The 19,355-nt window shown below is 44.1% G+C and overlaps 1 protein-coding gene across 4 annotated transcripts in view; it reads right to left on the bottom strand.

Moving 5' to 3' along the window:
- Positions 1 to 13,328: 13,328 nt before the first annotated feature.
- OGT (O-linked N-acetylglucosamine (GlcNAc) transferase) overlaps positions 13,329 to 19,355 on the bottom strand; it is a 36,068-nt gene continuing 30,041 nt past the window's right edge. For 3 of the 4 annotated variants that reach the window (XM_053202469.1, XM_053202468.1, XM_053202470.1), the window contains 2 exons: positions 18,898 to 19,021; positions 13,329 to 15,587 (listed from right to left, as the gene is read on the bottom strand). In XM_053202469.1, the coding sequence (XP_053058444.1) occupies positions 15,413 to 15,587; positions 18,898 to 19,021 (299 nt within the window). In that variant the 3' untranslated portion in view covers positions 13,329 to 15,412. Of the gene's footprint in view, positions 15,588 to 17,867; positions 18,089 to 18,897; positions 19,022 to 19,355 lie in introns of all 4 variants that reach the window. The other variant, XR_008290135.1, reaches the window with a different exon arrangement.

The raw sequence follows: 19,355 nt of genomic DNA, 5'->3' as shown, positions 1-19,355 counted from the left end.
GGAACCTCTTTTCAAAAGGAGGCATCTGTCAAATACTGAGTGAAATGGGCTGGCGGGAGTCAAACATGGCAGAACCCCTGTGCTACCCAGGGTATGGGTGGTGAGCACCCCTGTGAGGCCCTCGTTCTCGGCTGCCTTTGGTGTTTCAGTCAGAAGTCCCAAAAGGTTGAAATTCACCATCTTTCTGTACTTTCCAAACAGTGTACGAGAAGTCTTACACACCTTTAGGGTGAGAAAATTACTCAAAACACCTGTCAGAGGATTTGCCTGCACGTGTCGCAGACATAAATCCGCTAATCCACTTTCACCATGGTCACCGATTTTAAGCTGCCAGGTTGATGGGCCACTGCCATCTCGTTTATTCCCTCCTTGAAAGTCTTTTCTGGATTTCTTGGGGCACCAGGGTGGCTCAGTCAGTTAAGCATCCAACTCCTGATTTCAGCTCAGGTCATGATCCCAGGGTCGTGAGATCAAGCCCTGTGTGGGGCTCCACGCTGGGCATGGAGCCTGCTTAAGATTCTCTCTCTCCCTCTGAGCCTCTCCCCCACTCGAGCTCCCTCGCTGTTAAGGAAATAAATAAAAATATTGGAAAATTATGAAAATTTACAAATTAAAGAATAAAATTTTAAAAATGTAAATAACAGTGACAAAAATATCCTGAACCTCTGATTGTGGTAATGTTTATACTACCATACACGTTATCAAATTTCATCACACTATACACCTAAACATGTGATTTTTGCTGTATGAAAATCATACTTCAGTAAATCCACTACAGTTCATTCAAGTGGTCAATGTGGAAACCTCTGTTGTCTAAGCATCCTATTTTGGATTTATTCCAGTAATATTCTTCTATCACCTCCTATAGTCTGGCACCTGGGCAACACCCCTTCACTGGGTAAGGGCCTGTGTAGTGGCAACTGAAAGTGAGGGGGGCAGATCACATAGACATGCTGAGGGAGAAACTAACCAATTAGATAATGGGCCTGGCATGAAGAATATAAGATTCAACCGGGTGGTGAGATCAAAGACGCACTGTGACCCTGAACACAGTATTGAGAAGACATGTGAAGTTTATTCTTAAATCTTCTTACCCACAGCATCATTCCTCAAAAAAATGTTAAATTTCACTCCTTTTCCTACTCACCTAATGTTCTGTTTCTGCTGCTTCTTTTTGGTCACAACTAAATCAGAGAAAGAAAGAGGGTGTCAGGAAGCATCTGAAGCATGATAAAAATGTGGTCACCCCATATCTTTAACTCCCTAAAACCAACTCCAGGAGTTAGGGCTTGTTAAAATGGATGGGAGACTCATATCCCCTCATGGGAGATAGAGAGGAAATAAAAGTAAGGACGCCTAAAGAAAAAAGGTCAAGGAAGCAAACTGGAAAAGCAGCACAGAGAACTGTCCCTGCTCCTAACAGCAGGGAAATAATCTTCATTTGACCCATCTGGAGCGAGCCCTGGTGGGGACAAGTCCAGGACCAGCTCACCCCAAACGTCCCAAATCAGTTCAGTCATCTCTACAAAGGCATGTCTAAGTTACACCTGGAAACAGAAATTACTGCTTCAAGTGGACTCTACTTACAGGGCTCCAATTCTTCGTCGCTGTCTGAGTCCACAATAATGATGCAGCTGCAAAAAAGAAAATACACGCGGTTATAAAGGCAGGCTACTCCTCATCATACATAACCGCATGGCCAAAACCTCAAATGGAGAGAACCACAAATCAGGGCTTCTAGTTCCTGAGAGGCAAAAAGGTTTTAAGGGCTTATGAAATCAGGATCACAGCGGGGGGCGGGGGTGGTGAAGAAAAATGAGAAGCAACAGGCTGCTTAGCCTTTAACTGCAGAATCAAAGATAGGGGAAGAATGTTAGCTGAGCACCATTAGCTGCCTGCGAGAAGCCCATTTTCTGCCAAGTGATTTCTATTTAAAGATGTGAAAAAAAATAAATAAATAAATAAATAAATAAATAAAGGATACAAAAGTGAATTCTGAGAAAGGGGGCCATGGGTGAAAGGACTCGAGGATGAAGAGATTACAAATAAACATCAGAAGGAAAAAAGAGCAAGGAGGACATCTTTTGGGGCTTTAGTGCTTGAAGAGGGCCTACTTATTGGGATTGCTATCTAGATAAGTGGACAAGGCTGATGGCCACCTTTTTTTTTTTTAATATATGAAATTTATTGTCAAATTGGTTTCCATACAACACCCAGTGCTCAACCCAAAAGATGCCCTCTTCAATACCCATCATCCACCCTCCCCTCCCTCGCACCCCCCATCAACCCTCAGTTTGTTCTCAGTTTTTTAAGTCTCTTATGCTTTGGCTCTCGGGGAGCAAACAAAGGGTGATTTCAAGGCTGCAACTGCTCTCTGCAGGGAACCATGATGTTGGGGCCTCTCGCTTCTCTACCCCCCAATAATGTGCCAGAGGCCCCAACACTCATCCCACCTACCCACACCTCCCCTCTCACCCCTCCCGTGGCAGGCTGCCTGGCACATTACAGCTGCACAGCAATGCCTGAGTCGACGCCAAAGCATGTTCTGGCTTGAGATCCTTCAGTTCTCCAGACAGCAGCTGACCGGACATCCCTCCATGACATTCGTCCACAATCCACCTGCAATAAAACATCACTTTGGTGCTGGAGCCGGGCTACATTCTAGGACCTGATCACAGGTAATCTTATTAGTTGTTGTGACACAGAGAAAACCAAAAGGGTCATGATAGTTATAAGGGTTTCCACAGAAAAAGTTAAGCTTAACCACTTCTTTTTTTTTTTTAATTCTTTTAAATATATTGTCACATTGGTAATTACACAATGTGTAATGTGTGCCCTTGGTTTGGGGGGTAGATTCCTGTGGTTCATCGCTTCCATACAACACCCAGTGCTCGTCCCCACAAGTGCCCTCCTCAGTGCCCATCACCCGTTTTCCCTTCTCCCCCATCCCCCCATCAACCCTCAGTTTGTTCTTTGCATTTAAGAGTCTCTTATGGTTTGTCTCCCTCACTCTCTGTAACTATTTTTTCTCCCAAGCTTAACCACCACTTCTTGAGGGCTTTTGTTTTAGCCTTGAGGTTGACTGTTGGGACTGATTACATAAGTTTTTCAGTCTTCCAAGACACATGCTGGCTCAACACCCTTGGCTCAATTTCCTATTCATTTATCAATCACTAGGCCTCAAAAAAAATTTTTTTATATTAGTAAAGAAAACTCTTGCTGAGTAAAAGGTTTCCCAGGTATGGGCCAAAACGTGACCTTGTTTCTCTTGAAACCTATTATCGACAAACAGCACTACATATAAACTCAAACGTGATTCGTGCTTCAACTCTGTTCTTACATACTTTTGTGTTACACACAACACACAATTAGGGGTCAGACAAAAGAAAGAAGGGATCAAAAACATGCCACAAGTTACATGACAGAGAACCCCACTCTAATCCCTGAAGACAAATCATCGAATTCCACGGGGGATGGTAACTGACAGGAAAAGCAGTCTGAAGAAAGTGCTAAGAAGAAAACAGGTGGTCAAAAAGGAGACAAATTTTGTTAGATACCTTTTCCAAGTATAATCTGCCACCAGGAGTACAAGTTCCTAGACAGTGTTTCAAAGCAGAATAGATGCACCTTGGAAAAGCCAGTTGGCTTAACCAGAACCCTGTCATGAAAGGGCTAAGAAATCACATTAGAAGCTTTGAAGATGTATTAAACAAAAACCTTCAAAAACTTCAAAGGATCCAGGGCACCTGGGTGGCTCAGTTGGTTAAGCATCTGACCTCAGCTCAGATCTCAGTTTGTGAGTTTGAGCACCGCTTTGGGCTCCACACTGACAGTGCAGAGCCTGCTTAGGATTCTCTCTCTCTCTGCTCCTCCCTGCTCCCTCTCTCTCTCAAAATAAACTTCAAAAAAAAATTTAATAAAATATGGTATTTCTCCCCGTCTATCTTGTTGTAGTATTTAAAAAAAATTTTTTTTTAATGTCTACTTATTTTTTGAGAGAGAGACAGACAGACAGAATCCGAAGCAGACTCCAGGCTCTAAGATGTCAGAGCCCAACGCGGGGCTTGAACTCATGAACTGTGAGATCATGACCTGAGCCAAAGTCAGACGTGTAACCAACGGAGCCACCCAGGCGCCCCTGTTGTTGTAGTATTAACAAAGAATCCTGGGCTAAAAAGCAACAGTCAGTGGCCATCAGAGATTACGAATTGGGCTCAGAGTGATCAATGAAAACTGGTCCCTCACCCCTTGCATTATGGATTTCTGTAGCACTTCTGCCTTCAAACTGCCAGAACCTCCTCAACTCTATTAATGACCTTCTCTCATAAGTCACTGGGAAAATAGAAGCAATCAGACAGGAATTGCCTTGTCCTCCCACCAATGAGTCTATCATCTTATCTGTAATTACACCCGATTCTCTATTGTTAATGATGAACTCAATGTTCCTACCACTATCACTATCTCTGGCCAAACCCTCCCTTGTACTTTGGATGCATCCCAATTTCAAAACTGTAGAAAAAACTCTCAGAATTGATAAACTACCACATACCCTATGTTCATTCCAATCTCTCCAACTCTACTATTACCACCCCACTCTGAGCCACCATCACTTCTTACCCAGACTTCTGTAAATAAAGCTCTTGGGCCTCAGCTGTCAAACAACCCCTTGCCTCATAGGGCTACTGCGAAAATTCAACAAGATAATGTCTGCCCTCCTGCAGGATCATGAACTTGTCCCCCATCACAGCATTTATCACGCTATACTGGAATTGCCTGTTTACATGTTTCTATCTCCCATTCCAGAGAGTAAACCATGCAAGGATTTGGACACATACCTGTTACACACTGTTCAGTATAGTCAGGACTCAACTATTTTGCTGAATAAAAGAATGAATGAATCTCAAAAAGTGGTTGCAAGGATCCCTTTCACTGTTGTACATCCCCCCACCCACACCCCTATGGAACCTCGTTTTTAAAAGACTTTGCCTAGGAGATCTCACGAAGGAATAATCTTCTCTATTTAAAAAACCATGTATACACACCCATTTATGTGAACCTTGTGTTGAAGGTTATGCAAGGTACAGAGTCAGCCCAAAGTAGGAGCAAACACACAAAAAACTAACAATGTTGTCTGCATTAAAGAAAATACAGTGCCCAGATAGTGAAATGTAATAGTCTCGACACACAGTGAGGGTGGGTGGAGAGACTGGTCAGTCATTGTCCAGCCTCAAAAGCAATCTCCAACCAGAAGTCCAGGATCCAGCCTTCACATCTGTAGGTTCAAGAACTCACGGGGCGCCTGGGTGGCGCAGTCGGTTAAGCGTCCGACTTCAGCCAGGTCAGGATCTTGCGGTCCGTGAGTTCGAGCCCCGCGTCGGGCTCTGGGCTGATGGCCCGCAGCCTGGAGCCTGTTTCCGATTCTGTGTCTCCCTCTCTCTCTGCCCCTCGCCCGTTCATGCTCTGTCTCTCTCTGTCCCAAAAATAAATAAACTTTGAAAAAAAAAATTCTACCTTCCCATGTAGATTAAAAAAAAAAAAAAAAGAACTCAGGTCTGTCAATTCTTCATCAAAAGCTAGAGCAATGACCCTGTTAACCGAATTTGCAAGGGGCTGACTAATAAACCAGACTGCCTGTTTATTTCTCAGGAGAACTAATGCCAACCATCTGCCCTTGGGCACTATTTGGGTCAAGTGACTGAGGGTCCTAGAAAGAGCTAGAATTTTACCTGGTGTATTCTTGATAACACACATCTTTTCTTTAATTGAATGCTTCTACAAGAATCTTTGTGTATTTAATTCCTTTTATAAATTGCATCTTCCTAAAGTTGATTCCCCAAAGTCAAATTAATCAAAAGTACAACCAATTTTATAGTTTTATAATCCTTTCCAAAGGTTTAGATCAGCACATAGTTCAGCAACATTACAGTAACAGGATTAAATATTTCTCATTTGCTACTTAATAGGAAAGTAACATTGAATTCACAGTTCTTTTCATTACTTCTTAAGATGTGTATTTTCCAATGTGTATTTGCTGCATTGTTTTCTAATCCCCCCTTCCATTTTAATGACAATCACGTTATAATGCTTACCAGATACTTTTGTGAGTGATAAAGAACACTGAAACAGGAGTGAGGAAGAGGAACACTTTGTCCCAGATTCCTCCAAGAGTCCCACTCCCCAGGAACAAACAATGTGTCTTATTTATTCTTCTAGAAAGTTCTTAAACATAAACACCAGCACAAGGCAAGTGCACACATCTTTTAAAATAAATATTATTCTATATGGATTGTTCTATGGCTTACAGTTTTTCACATTATGTATCTTAGAAATCTCTCCATTAGGAGTACATGTAGTTCTTTTGCACATTTTTTGGAGGAACCATAATTTATTCAACTACACCCTTAGGTCATTTAAACTCTTTCCAATTTGTGTAATACAAATAGTGCTGCGATGAACATCCTTGTACTTCTCTGTATGCTAAGATTAAGTCATACATCCTTCTTCCACAGAACTCAACAAAGACCAAACCAGCCTGTGTATGTCTGTGTACAATTAAATAAACATGAGTTACAGGGAGAAGGGACATGGGAGAAGGGGAAAAGGAGTCAAGAAACAGTAAGAGTGAACTACACAGAAAGAATGTAGGATATAACCACGTTTATGCACTTAAGTATATGGGTGTGTGTATGTGTACAGTTTTATTTAATATGTTAAATTAGTTAATATATAATGTAATATATTAAATAAGATAAAATTGTACTAACGTGGAAAGAAAATGTCCTAATAGTGGAATTACTAGGTCAAAGAACATGGGCAGTTAAAAGTTGCACCAATTTATATTCTCACAATGGCTATATGAAATTGCCCGTTCACCGACAAATTTGCCAACTCCAGTTATTATCACTTTTTTTAAATCTCTGCCAATCTGGTATATGAAAAATGGTATCTCATTAAAATTTTCATTTCTTTAAATATAAGCAATATAATGAAAAGTGGAATAAATTTTAACATCTACGTTCAAATGTTTATTTGAAAATCATTAGAATGAAGAACTTTCTAGGAATTATGCATATTCAACAACGCACTGTGTTGCTTCATGGAGGAGTATGCTCCTAGCCACTAATAGAGGTGTTATATAGAGGATTCATACATCGAGTAAGAGGCTGGACTCATATGATTCGAAGGCCCCTTTTCACAATTCTCCTTTTATGACTAATCAAATTATACACCCTGCAGACTCTAAATGAAAGAAACATATACTTTTTGAGAAAATCATTTTGCCAACACAGCAGGACTAAAAAGAAAATTTTTCCAGTCTCACCAATCATCTTCTTCAATCTTAGATTGGCCAGGTACTTCTTCCGACATGTCCATGTCTACAGTCAAGACAAAAACATACTTTTTAAAGAAAACGAAAACCCAGAACAAACATTTCTACATTCTGCATTTATCTTTGAGCAGCTTATTCACCCTACTTTAAAGCCAAAACTTTGCTCTGTGAAATGAGATGTATTTAAATTTGTTGCAGACTTTTCCTGGATGGAGAAAACTAGAGACAAGGTATACCACCCCACCCCCCATCAGAGAAGAACCCTGTCCCACCAAGGTTCTTTTGCAGATCACTCAGAAAGCCCAAAGCACATGCCAGCCTCTGATGTTAAGTTACCTCAACCCCCACATTATAAAGGACAATCATTCATTCATTAGCCCCAGGATACATTTTCTCCCTCATGCACTAACTCCTATTCAGTCCCTGGCCCAGTGAGATCTTCCCTCAAAGGGATTCCCACTCCCCACATCCCAACTGGCCGGCCACTCTCCCCACACCTGCACTCTCCCTACTCCTGCCTCATGCCCCAAGAAGAACCTATCAGGCTTCAACCCCTCCACCCTCTTCTATCCCTCCCCCTCTCTACTCCTATTCCCAGCCAGTCGTACACAGACCAGGCCATCACACCCCACACAAACCTCTATCCAACCTCTACCCTCCCTACCCCCTTACTGTACCCCACCTTCCACTGGTCTTAAACGGATCAGGTCACCCTCACCCTCAAATGCTCTACACCTTCCCCCAATGCCCTTATCCCCTTATTCTCGCTTTCTGCCTCAGCCTGTCTTGCACCAATATGGCCCCCAAAACCTCCCAAAACCTCCACTCACCACTACCTCCACCTCCTACTCCCCCCTTCTCATCCCCAGGTGGTCTAGGCTCCTCCCCCCTCCCACCCCCAGCCAGCCTCACACCCATCAGAGTTCGGTATCTCCACTCCCCCTCTTCCATCCCCACTCCCCCTCTCAACCCCAAGAGGTCTTACACCAACAGGCCCAGACCCCTCCCGCAACACTTCCGCCCCCCCCACCAGTCTTACACCAATCAGATCCGGACACCTCCACTAGCCCCCACCCCCACATTCCGCCCAACCTCAAGTCTTACACCAACAAGCCCAGACTCCTCCAACACTTCCACCTCCCCGCCAGTCTTATACCAATCAGATCAACATCTCCACCAGCCCCCAACCCGCCTCCACCCCCCCACCCCCAGCTCTTACACCAAGCCCAGACCCCTTCCCCAACACTTCTGCCCCCAGCCGGTCTTGCACCAATCAGACCTTGACACCTCTACTCGTTCCCCCCACTCCGCCACGCCTTACCCGCTCTCAATCCCAGGAGGTCTTGCAACATCAAGCCCATACCCCACCCACCTCCTCGCCAATCTTGCACCAAAGAGGCATGGACGCCTCCACTCACTCACCCAGCCCCCTCAACCCCAAGAGGTCTTGCAGCAACCCGCCAAGACCCCTGCCCCCTCCGGCCAATCTTGCAACAATAACGCATCAATGCCTCCACTCACCCGTCCAGCCTCCCCCCTCAGCCCCAGGAGGTCTTGCAGCAACAGGCCCAGACTCCTCCCCCCTCCTGCCAATCTTGTACCAATCAGGCAGGCATCAAGGCCTCCACTCACCCACTCACCCACTCACCCCCCCCACTCAATCCCAGGAGGTCTTGCAACAGGCCCAGACTCCTCCCCCCTCCCGCCAATCTTGCAGCAATGAGGCATCAATGCCTCCACTCACCCGCCCAGCCTGCCCCCTCAGCCCCAAGAGCTCTTGCAGCAACAGGCCCAGACTCCTCCCCCCTCCCGCCAATTTTGCACCAATCAGGCATCAAGGCCTCCACTCACCCACTCACCCCCCCCAACCCCAAGAGGTCTTGCAACCCGCCAAGACCTCTCCCCGCTCCCGCCAATCTTGCACCAATCAGGCATCAGGGCCTCCACTCACCCACTCACCCCCCCCCACACTCAATCCCAGGAGGTCTTGCAACAGGCCCAGACTCCTTCCCCCTCCCGCCAATCTTGCAGCAATGAGGCATCAATGCCTCCACTCACCCACTCACCCCCTCCCCTCAATCCCAGGAGGTCTTGCAGCAACAGGCCCAGACGCCTCCCCCCTCCCGCCAATCTTGCAGCAATGAGGCATCAAGTCCTCCACTCACCCACCCCCCCCCCCACTCAATCCCAGGAGGTCTTGCAACAGGCCCAGACTCCTCCCCCCTCCCGCCAATCTTGCAGCAATGAGGCATCAAGGCCTCCACTCACCCACTCACCCCCCCAATCCCAGGAGGTCTTGCAGCATCAAGCCCATACCCCTCCCCACTCCTCGCCAATCTTGCACCAATGAGGCATGGACGCCTCCACTCACCCGCCCAGCCCCCTCAACCCCAAGAGGTTTTGCAACCTGCCAAGACCCCTCCCCGCTCCCGCCAATCTTGCACCAATCAGGCATCAAGGCCTCCACTCACCCACTCACCCCCCCTCAATCCCAGGAGGTCTTGCAACAGGCCCAGACTCCTCCCCCCTCCCGCCAATCTTGCAGCAATGAGGCATCAATGCCTCCACTCACCCGCCCAGCCTGCCCCCTCAGCCCCAAGAGCTCTTGCAGCAACAGGCCCAGACTCCTCCCCCCTCCCGCCAATTTTGCACCAATCAGGCATCAAGGCCTCCACTCACCCACTCACCCCCCGCATCCCAGGAGGCCTTGCAACAGGCCCAGACTCCTCCCCCCTCCCGCCAATCTTGCACCAAACAGGCATCAAGGCCTCCGCTCACCCACTCACCCCCCCCCACACTCAATCCCAGGAGGTCTTGCAACAGGCCCAGACTCCTCCCCCCTCCCGCCAATCTTGCACCAATCAGGCATCAAGGCTCCACTCACCCCCCCAATCCCAGGAGGTCTTGCAGCATCAAGCCCATACCCCTCCCCACTCCTCGCCAATCTTGCACCAATGAGGCATGGACGCCTCCACTCACCCGCCCAGCCCCCTCAACCCCAAGGTCTTGCAGCAACCTGCCAAGACCCCTCCCCCCTCCCACCAATCTTGCAGCAATGAGGCATCAATGCCTCCATTCACCCGCCCAGCCTCCCCCTCAGCCCCAGGAGGTTTTGTAGCAACAGGCCCAGACTCTGCCACCCCCCCCTCCCCCGCCAATCTTGCACCAATTAGGCATCAAGGCCTCCACTCATCCGCCCTCCCCCCAGCCCCAGGTCTTGCAGCAAAAAGCCCGGACCCCTCCCCGCTACTGCCAGTCTTGCACCAACCAGTCCTCGACACCTTACTCCCAGGTCTTACAGGCTCAGACCCCTTCCCCTTCCACACCCAGCCAGGCTTGCACCATTCAAGCCTCAAAACCTCCACTCACCCGCGCCTCCAGCCCCTCCTGTCCCCAGGTCTTACACCAACTGGGCCTCAAAATCTCCCTTACACCCCACTCGCCGCAGCTAGCAGATCAGGCATTGACCCTCCCCACACACACACTCCTACCCACCCTCCATTTGCCCCCATTTCTACCCCCTGCTCTGACCTCAGCCTGCCTTCCCTGATCAGGCATCGAATGCCCCGATGCCCTAGCCAGCACGCCACCTCCCCCACCACCACACCCCAGTCTCACCCAGCCAACCATTCTCAGGCCTAGGCGCTCCTCCGCAACAATTGTTCCCCTGTACAATCGCAGGCCACCTCCCCCAAGCCACTTCTCCCTCGGGCCCCCACTGGGATCCCTCAGGCCCCCCCCGTTCCTCATCTTCGCTTTAGCACAGTATAACAAGGCTTAAAATCGCTTCTTCCAAAAGCCTTTTTTAAAAGTGGAAACAGACAACATATTTTGCCCTAATCTCAGTCCCAAGGTTCATGGACAGTGTCCAGGGCATATGGCGGTCCTGGTTTTAATTAAGCTCTCCTCAGCTAGGATGAGCTTCTAGATCGTTCCCGCTTCAGTACCCACCTCAGCCCCACCAAGCCACCTACCTGCTACAGCCGCCTCTGGTGAAGCTGACTGTTGCTCACCTCCAACTAGTAGTGGATGGCGTGGGAACTCCGGAGCAACTGAGAAGCCAGGCGCAAGACTTTTTATAGGCTCAGGCACGCTCCGCGGGAAGTGGGAAACTGACGTGTTGAGCTCCTCCCTGTACCCACCTATCACAGTGCAGTCACGCGGCAAATTTGAACTTCGTGGCTATGAACTCAAATTTGGCGCCCAGAGGTAGTGCTTCCGGAGTCAGGTCTATCACTTCCACGGGTGCCACTTGTTTTGTCGTGAAAGTGCCATTTCGTGCAGTGTTCAGGTCCCGGAGCCCGTTTCTGTGGTTTGCCGATCCCTAAAATGAGCTTTTTGGATGACCCGGGAGAACTGGGCTGAATATTCCCACAGGTTTCATCTGTGAGACCTTGGATAAGCAAGCCCCAGCTCCTTGCTTGCATCGCCCAAACCTCTAAGCCTGTTTGCCCACCCTCCAAACTACTCTGAGCTAGGAGGAAACGGGGGAAGGCCACCTAGACCCCTAGATAAGAGCAAGGCATTAATCCAACAGTGCCTGGCAACACCGGACGGTGACGTTTGTTTCCAGAACCCTCCAAACCCTGAAGATAGAGGGGTTGGTTACTTCAGGCTTTTTGGCACTTGCTCCAAACACACCGAGAAAAACAAACTGGGCAAGTAAACGCTTTCTGGATGGTGCCCATTTCTCTGGCGGACACCCATACATTTCAGAATTTAAGCATTTAACCAGCAGAATACAAATAAAACCTCCTTGCGTTTAAAGATATGAATAATATTATATTAATATTGATTTCATGCTGGGCACTGTTCCAAGTGTTCTATATGGGTTTAATGCTTAAGACACCTTAAAAATAGGCAGTGTCAGCACTCCTTTTACAGGGATCCCCTGGCTAGAGAGTGGCAGACCTGGGATTCAAACTCCAGCAGCCCTGGTTCCAAAATCCAAACTCTTAAGCACTAAACTGCCTACATGTATAAAGGTATTCTGAATGGATGGGGAACAAGTGACAAGGGGTTTATCATTAGAACCCTACCTCTACAACAAACTTGCAAGTTTACCTCTACAAGCCTCGTCTATAAAAAAAAAAATGGGGGTTACATAAATGTGTCCCTTAGAAGTTTGGGCAAAGAACCAGAATGTTAGCTGTAGTTACTATGAAGAGGCATGTGCTTCAAGTAAAAAGTGGGTTAGGACTGGAATCGAATCATGTTACACAAGCTCATTCAGGACACACAACTCCTTTAGACTGAAGGCAGGAGAAACTAAAGTAGACTGAAAATAACCCAGGCAGATTCAAAACATACAGAAGGTAGGGGTAAGAATGTTTATGAGTAGGCTACTGGACACCTTTCTGCCCCCACCACCTCTTAGGAAACACACACCAGACCATTTAGGGCTTTGAGAGTGACAACCCACAGAAAAGGGGGGGGTGGCATAAATCAGCTGAAATTTATTCATTTTTAATGTAAACACTATGCCCAACCTGAGGCTTGAATGCACGACCCCAAGATCAAGAGTCACATGCTCTACCAACTGAGCCAGCCAGGTGCCCCTGAAATTTTATTGAAAAAAATTTCCCCATTTATTATCTCTGAGAAAATGGGCAGCTAAACAGCCTGCTTTGGTCCCTGATGCACCGATATCCTCCCTCATACCTGTGGCTGAGTTCAAATACCGAGCATGAATGAATGGCCCACACAAAGAATAAGACTACAGCGACAGATGAAGCCAGAGCAGTCGTAAGCAAAACAACAACAAAAAAAACATGAATGGGTGTGCTGGGAGTTACAGGCTCTGTCCTCATTGTAACGGGTCATAAACCAACCCCACCCCCTCTACGACACCGGAGAAAACTCTTAATATTGCAGCTACACTAGGGAAATCTGGTCCTTTTGTTGTTTGCAGCTGTTCACATGTAAGCTTCATCACTGGATGACCCAATTATTCTGTCCAACGCTCAATTTAACAGAACACAAAATACATCAGCCACAGTAAGGGCAAATCATTCATTTATTGTTTAAGGATCGCAAGACAACATCTGGATTTCTGTAGCACAATTTAAATGTTTACTTTTTTGATAAAGCGGAGTATAATAGAAAAAACAATTAGTTTCCAATAATATCTATATCTCTATTCAGAATTAGGTCTTCCACAGACATGTTACCTGGAAACAAAAGCCTATTACAATAAGCAAAGCTTCAACCAGAGCGGCTACTTTTCGTGCCAGGAAAAAGTTCATCCCTATAGGAGGAATGATGTGCTATGTAAAATGGCTGTAAGGCCACAGCCTTGAGGGCACTGGAAGTATATTATCCTATTCCACATGAAGTAGTTTGGTGAATTTCAAACATCAGTTTATCTGCAACCATGCTGGCAACCTTTAACTGACAGTTCAATCGGGTAAAAAATAAATTAAATCCCTAAACTGATGTTTCTTGATTTACATCGTTAGAAGGTACACACAGTTCATTACCATGTAATTCTGGCAAGAATTACATCGGAGACTCCTTGCTCAGATTTTGGTTAACAGTAAGAATCTTTCAGAAATTCAAGTTCTTATTAATCAATAATTTGTCAACTAGGATACATTCAGGCATCAGCTGCAACTACAGAATAGGTGCACTGCCTCAGCGCTTTGGAAAGACATTATAATCTAGAACACTACTAGCAGACAAAAATTATCTGTTACTGGATAGCATAAGTACAGTACAGCAACACAAAACATATATTCATATGTTGGCTTGTTTAAGCCTCAAGCCCTCGATCCTTTGCTGAAATTCAATAATTTTATTCCTATGGTTTTTAATACCAAGAACTCAAGCTCCAGGAGGGCTAAAGTCTAATTTGTACTCCAAGTAGCAGTGCAGTTTGCTACCACTGAGGCTGATCCATACAGACTTCAAGTCCAGAAGACAGTTATTATATAATACCCTAGAAGGTCTGAAAAATAATTACTCATTTACACAGCTGGTCCTTCAGCTTTTTACCTATGTTTTCTGATGAACATTATTCAATGTACTGAAGATAACTGTGACTTACTGATCAAATATGCGAATACTTATACTTACCTGGGATTTCATTTCTGCTGAAAGAAATAGGAAGAACAGGACTCACTTAAAAAAACAAACTTGAGAAAGGAAGGTAAAAATCTTATCACACACTATCACATTTGGAAGCAGCATAGAGGGGCAGTCAAAGGTAAAACACTGGTGAAATAGGTCAAAACTAGGCCCAAAAAATCTTTATCATCATCATCAATGGCAGTACCACAACTACGCCCTGCATAATTATCACTCCTAAGAATTTTCATTTGGCACCAGATGACGTGTTTAAGAGAAACACTCTGGGATGTTTAAAATCAGACTTCGTTTCGTCAGCTGAGTTACAGGAGAAATTTTAAAGTGGGGGAAGGGAAGAGAAGGAAATGGGAAACGGACCAGAAAAACAAAATGTTTAAGTCATCATCTAAACCAACAAAGCACTGATAGTTCCAAACATTAGGTCAGACACTAAAATGACTGATATAGGCTCAAGTGGTTTATAAAACCTATAAAAAGACTACACCAGCAAAGTCCCCGTTAATCTGTAGAGTTCAGAAACTAAAACAAGGGGCAACATTTTAGCTTAAAACCTTATCTCAAGAGAATCATATACACTTCACGTGAATAAAAATACCTGAAACCAAACATTTTTAAAAGCTCCAATACCCAAAATATAAAGAAAAAATTAATTCAGAAGACTTGATCAATCCATGGAATCACAAAACGGCTGGACAATCTCCATCTCCCCTCCACTAACCATCCCATGGAAGACCAAAGGAGAGCAGACCTTCCAGACCTACGCACCACCTGATTGCTGCAAAATTCTGTGGAGATTCCTTGTGGGACAGCAGTTTCCCATCTCGTGTCTCTCCCTATCATGCAGGAAGCAAGTCTGGCTGTGCTATTCTATGATCATTTGTCACCCATCTGCAACATGATACTGTACAGTAAGTAAAAAGTACGTTCTCTAGTTCCCTTTCCCTGGAAAGTTGAGGCTCAGGTACAGGGGTAATCTCCTGTTCACACAGTCTTTATTTAGGCCGACTCAGTGACTTCAACAGGCTTAATCATGTGATCAGGTTTGTTGCCAGCTGCATAATGCTCCCACATCTGTAGATAGAGCCGCTCTAGTTCCATTGTGTATTGTTTGGTGTTGAACAGAGGGCTAGATATTCTCTGCTTCCAGACTTTGCCACGGATTTTCTTCAGGCTAGGTAAGAAAACAAAAAGAACCAAGTTTTAAAATCAGAGCAGAAACTCAGAACTAGCCCTCATAAATACCTAGTTACCTCTGTGGTAAAATACATGACTGAACTTCACACAATTTTCTCTCCTGATTGGCCACCCTGACCTCAAGGTTGAAAAATTAAAGGGTCACAACTAACATAATGCTAACACTTACAATCAAGTTTACCCATGTCCTCTGAAAATAGCTCATTCCTAAAGAAGTATATGCAAGAGACACCATGCTTTCCCCCGTCATCTCATTTCTATCTTTAAAATAGGGGTGCTGGGGTAGCTCAGTCGGTTAAGCGGCCGACTTCGGCTCAGGTCATGATCTCGCGGTCCGTGAGTTCAAGCCCCGCGTCAGGCTCTGTGCTGACAGCTCAGAGCCTGGAGCCTGTTTCAGATTCTGTGTCTCCCTCTCTCTGACCCTCCCCCATTCATGCTCTGTCTCTGTCTCAAAAATAAATAAACGTCAAAAAATAAAATAAAATAAAGAATTGGCAAGGACACGTGCCTACTCCTATGTATTACTGGTTAGAATGTACACTGCTTACCCTTTTGGTAAGCGATTTACCAATGTGTGTGTTAAGAAACTTAAATGGCCATAACCCTCTGACATATCATGAACACTTTTAAAAATCTATTCACAAGAAATAATCAGAGATACAGGCAAACCTGGCCATGCAAAGATGTTCACTGAAGCATCATTTACAATAGCCAATGCACAAACATATGAAGTATTCAATTTATGAATATCTTCATAAGAAAAATACCCTAAGGGATAAGAAATGTACTACATTTACTGCCATCATTTCCCCCTTGTATATGAACTGTTTATTTCGATATTAAAAAAAAAAAAAAGTGTTCCAGGGCTTCTGAGTGGCTCAGTCGGTTAAGCATCCAACTCTTGACTTCAGCTCAGGTCATGATCTCACGGTTCATGAGTTTGAGCCACACACTAGGCTCTGCACCGATAGTGTGGAATCTGCTTAGGATTCTCTCTCCCTCTCTCTCTGTCCCTTCCCCACTTGCACATTCTGTCTCTAAATAAATAAATAAATAAATAAATAAATAAATAAATAAATAAATAAATAAATAAAATGCATAAATAAATAAAAACATTTAAAAAAAGTGTTACGAATATCACCAAGACCATGGTTCTGCTCAGAGACAGGAAAAAAAAATTCTTCTGGGAAAAAGGGAAAAGAATTCTCTACTCCTCTTCTAAAAATGTAATTTGTCACAAGATTCTTCTTCTGTGGAGACAATTACTACTAGAGCAAGAAGCTGGACCACTCCTATACGTTTTTAAAAGCAATAAAAAAATTTCAATGTCTGTTGTGACAGAACTAGTACAATGCCTACACATTATCTGTTGGCCTCAACCCAACCATAATCATATTAATGCTACCTTCCAGATAAAAGTACGTCAGTGCTCTATCTTATGTTTCTAAGTTCTGTATGTCACCAGGAGAATGATATGGTACATCCATACAATGAAATACTATTCGGCAATAAAAAAGAATGAAGTACTGGTATAAGCCATCATCATGGATAAACCTCACAATGTTATCCGTAAGTGAAAACATTCAGAGTACAAACTGTACGGTTTCATTTATATAAGGCAAAACAAAGTTTTGATGGGGGAAAAAAATCAGAACAGGAATAGTCTCTGAGGGTTGGTGTGGAGGATGAACTAACAAGGAACACGAGGGAACTTTCTGCAGTGAGGATAATGTTCTATATACTGTCATGGGTTTGGGTTATAAAGGAATGTCTCAAAACTCAAATTTAAAATTTGGATATTCCACTGTATATAAATTCTGCCTCAAAAAAAAAATTAAACTCTAGTTAACGATGTCCATTCTGAAGTACGGATGTCTGCAATTCACTTCAAAATCAATCAAATAATATGGACTGCTAGATGGATAGAGGAATAAATAGATGGGAAGATACATGACTAAGTATACAAAGATGTTAGTGGTAAAATCTAGGCAGTAGGTAGAGAAGTGTTTACTATAAAATTGAAAAATTTTATAACAGAATGTTGGGAAAAAAGTATTGTATGAAATCAACTAAGCTCTAAATTTTTTTTTTTTAAATACACTAAAAGATTTACTATAGTTGTATTGGACTGAAGAACACCTATCTTACTTTTTTTAATGGCTGGATTCAAAATTTTCAACCATTTTTCTTAGATGTATAGGATGTTCAATAGAGAAAATTTTTGAAAATAAATGCTTCATATCTTTTGAATGCTTACCAAGAACTTTTGTAAGTGCGTTACATGGAACGCCTTTTTTTAATCCTCAAGTCTCTGCAAGGTAGGTACTATCCTTCATCCCCATTTTGCAGATGGAAAAACCAAGGCACAGAGACTAAATTGCCCAAAGTCACAAAGCTCGTAAGTGGGAGAGCATGGATTCAAACCCAGGCAGTCTAATTCAAAGACGGTGCTTTTTTAAACTTCTCTAGAATATGCTACTTCTCGGAAAAACACAAAGAAAAAAATTACCCATAACACCGAAAGAAAAGCCTCATTTAAGAGAGAAACACTACTTCATTGTATGGCTAAAGCATCACTTATCTAAGCACCACCCTTCTAATTCCCACCCACTTGGGGCACTGAAGTTATGCTTCCCCCCCCCCCCTTTATGCTACAGTGAAGATTTGGCCCTATTAGCGTCAAAGGTCTGGTTTTTGTTTTGTTTTTTTAAAACGCTCTTAAAATCTTTGAGGAAGGGTTATACCAACTTACTCACTGTACGAAATGTTTGAAAAAGCCAGCACCTCAGTGCTCCCTCAATGGTATCATATTAAAAATATTTTATTTTGTAGGCAAATACTGGGTATAACAGTGTTATATCTATACTTCTACAGAGGCTGAAACGTTTTCCCTGTTAACCATTTGTATTTCCACTTCAGTGACTTGTCTGCTCATTTCCTTATTTACTTTCCTATTAAAGAATTTAAGATATAAATGTTCTTCAGTCTTTCTATAGCCAGGCTACTATTACTTGACATCAGAAACGAAAGATTTTTTCCCCCTGTTGCCTGCCTTTTAATTTTCTTGACTCACTTTTATTCAGCCATTTACCCTTTACATAGTAAAACCTATTGGCCACTGTGTTTACGAAAGTTTAGAAAGTTCTCTCATCTAGAGATCGTACAACTAATCCACCTATTTCATATTAGCCTTCTTTACTGATTTCATTTCCTAACACCTATATTCCCTCTAAATTTTCTGCATCTATCTCCTTTACCATGCAATTTGTTCATAGAAGTTTACTTACTATTCTAGATCCGTTCCTAGTTTCACAGCTATGTCTTCATATTCTTGTCTATTTTTAGCAATAAGCTCAAGACAACCTAAACAAGTGAGCTGGGAAGCTGCAACTCGAGAAGCAAGTGTCTCTCCTGTAATAAAAAAGGGAACAAACTGCATGTCTGAGAATGTAAACGGCAGTTATTGTTATTTATGTTAAGTACCCACACAATACAGAGGAGAATGAAGCAAAGTGCTTAGACATGAACAAAGCTCATTTATCATCTTGCCCTAAACGCTGTTTCTAGTACACAAATTTTCACCTAAAAATGTCTCCCATTTTAAAAACAACAAGGAAAAGGGGCACCTGGGTGGCTCAGTCAGTTAAGTGTCTGGCTCTTAGTTTCGGTTCAGGTCATGATCTCACGGTTTTGTGAGATCGAGCCCTGCATCAGGCTCTACACTGACAGCACAAACCTGCTCGGG

This window comes from Acinonyx jubatus, chromosome X (assembly GCF_027475565.1).
Source record: "Acinonyx jubatus isolate Ajub_Pintada_27869175 chromosome X, VMU_Ajub_asm_v1.0, whole genome shotgun sequence".
Classification (NCBI taxonomy): domain Eukaryota; kingdom Metazoa; phylum Chordata; class Mammalia; order Carnivora; family Felidae; genus Acinonyx; species Acinonyx jubatus.
This window is presented reverse-complemented; position numbering and strand designations above follow the sequence as displayed.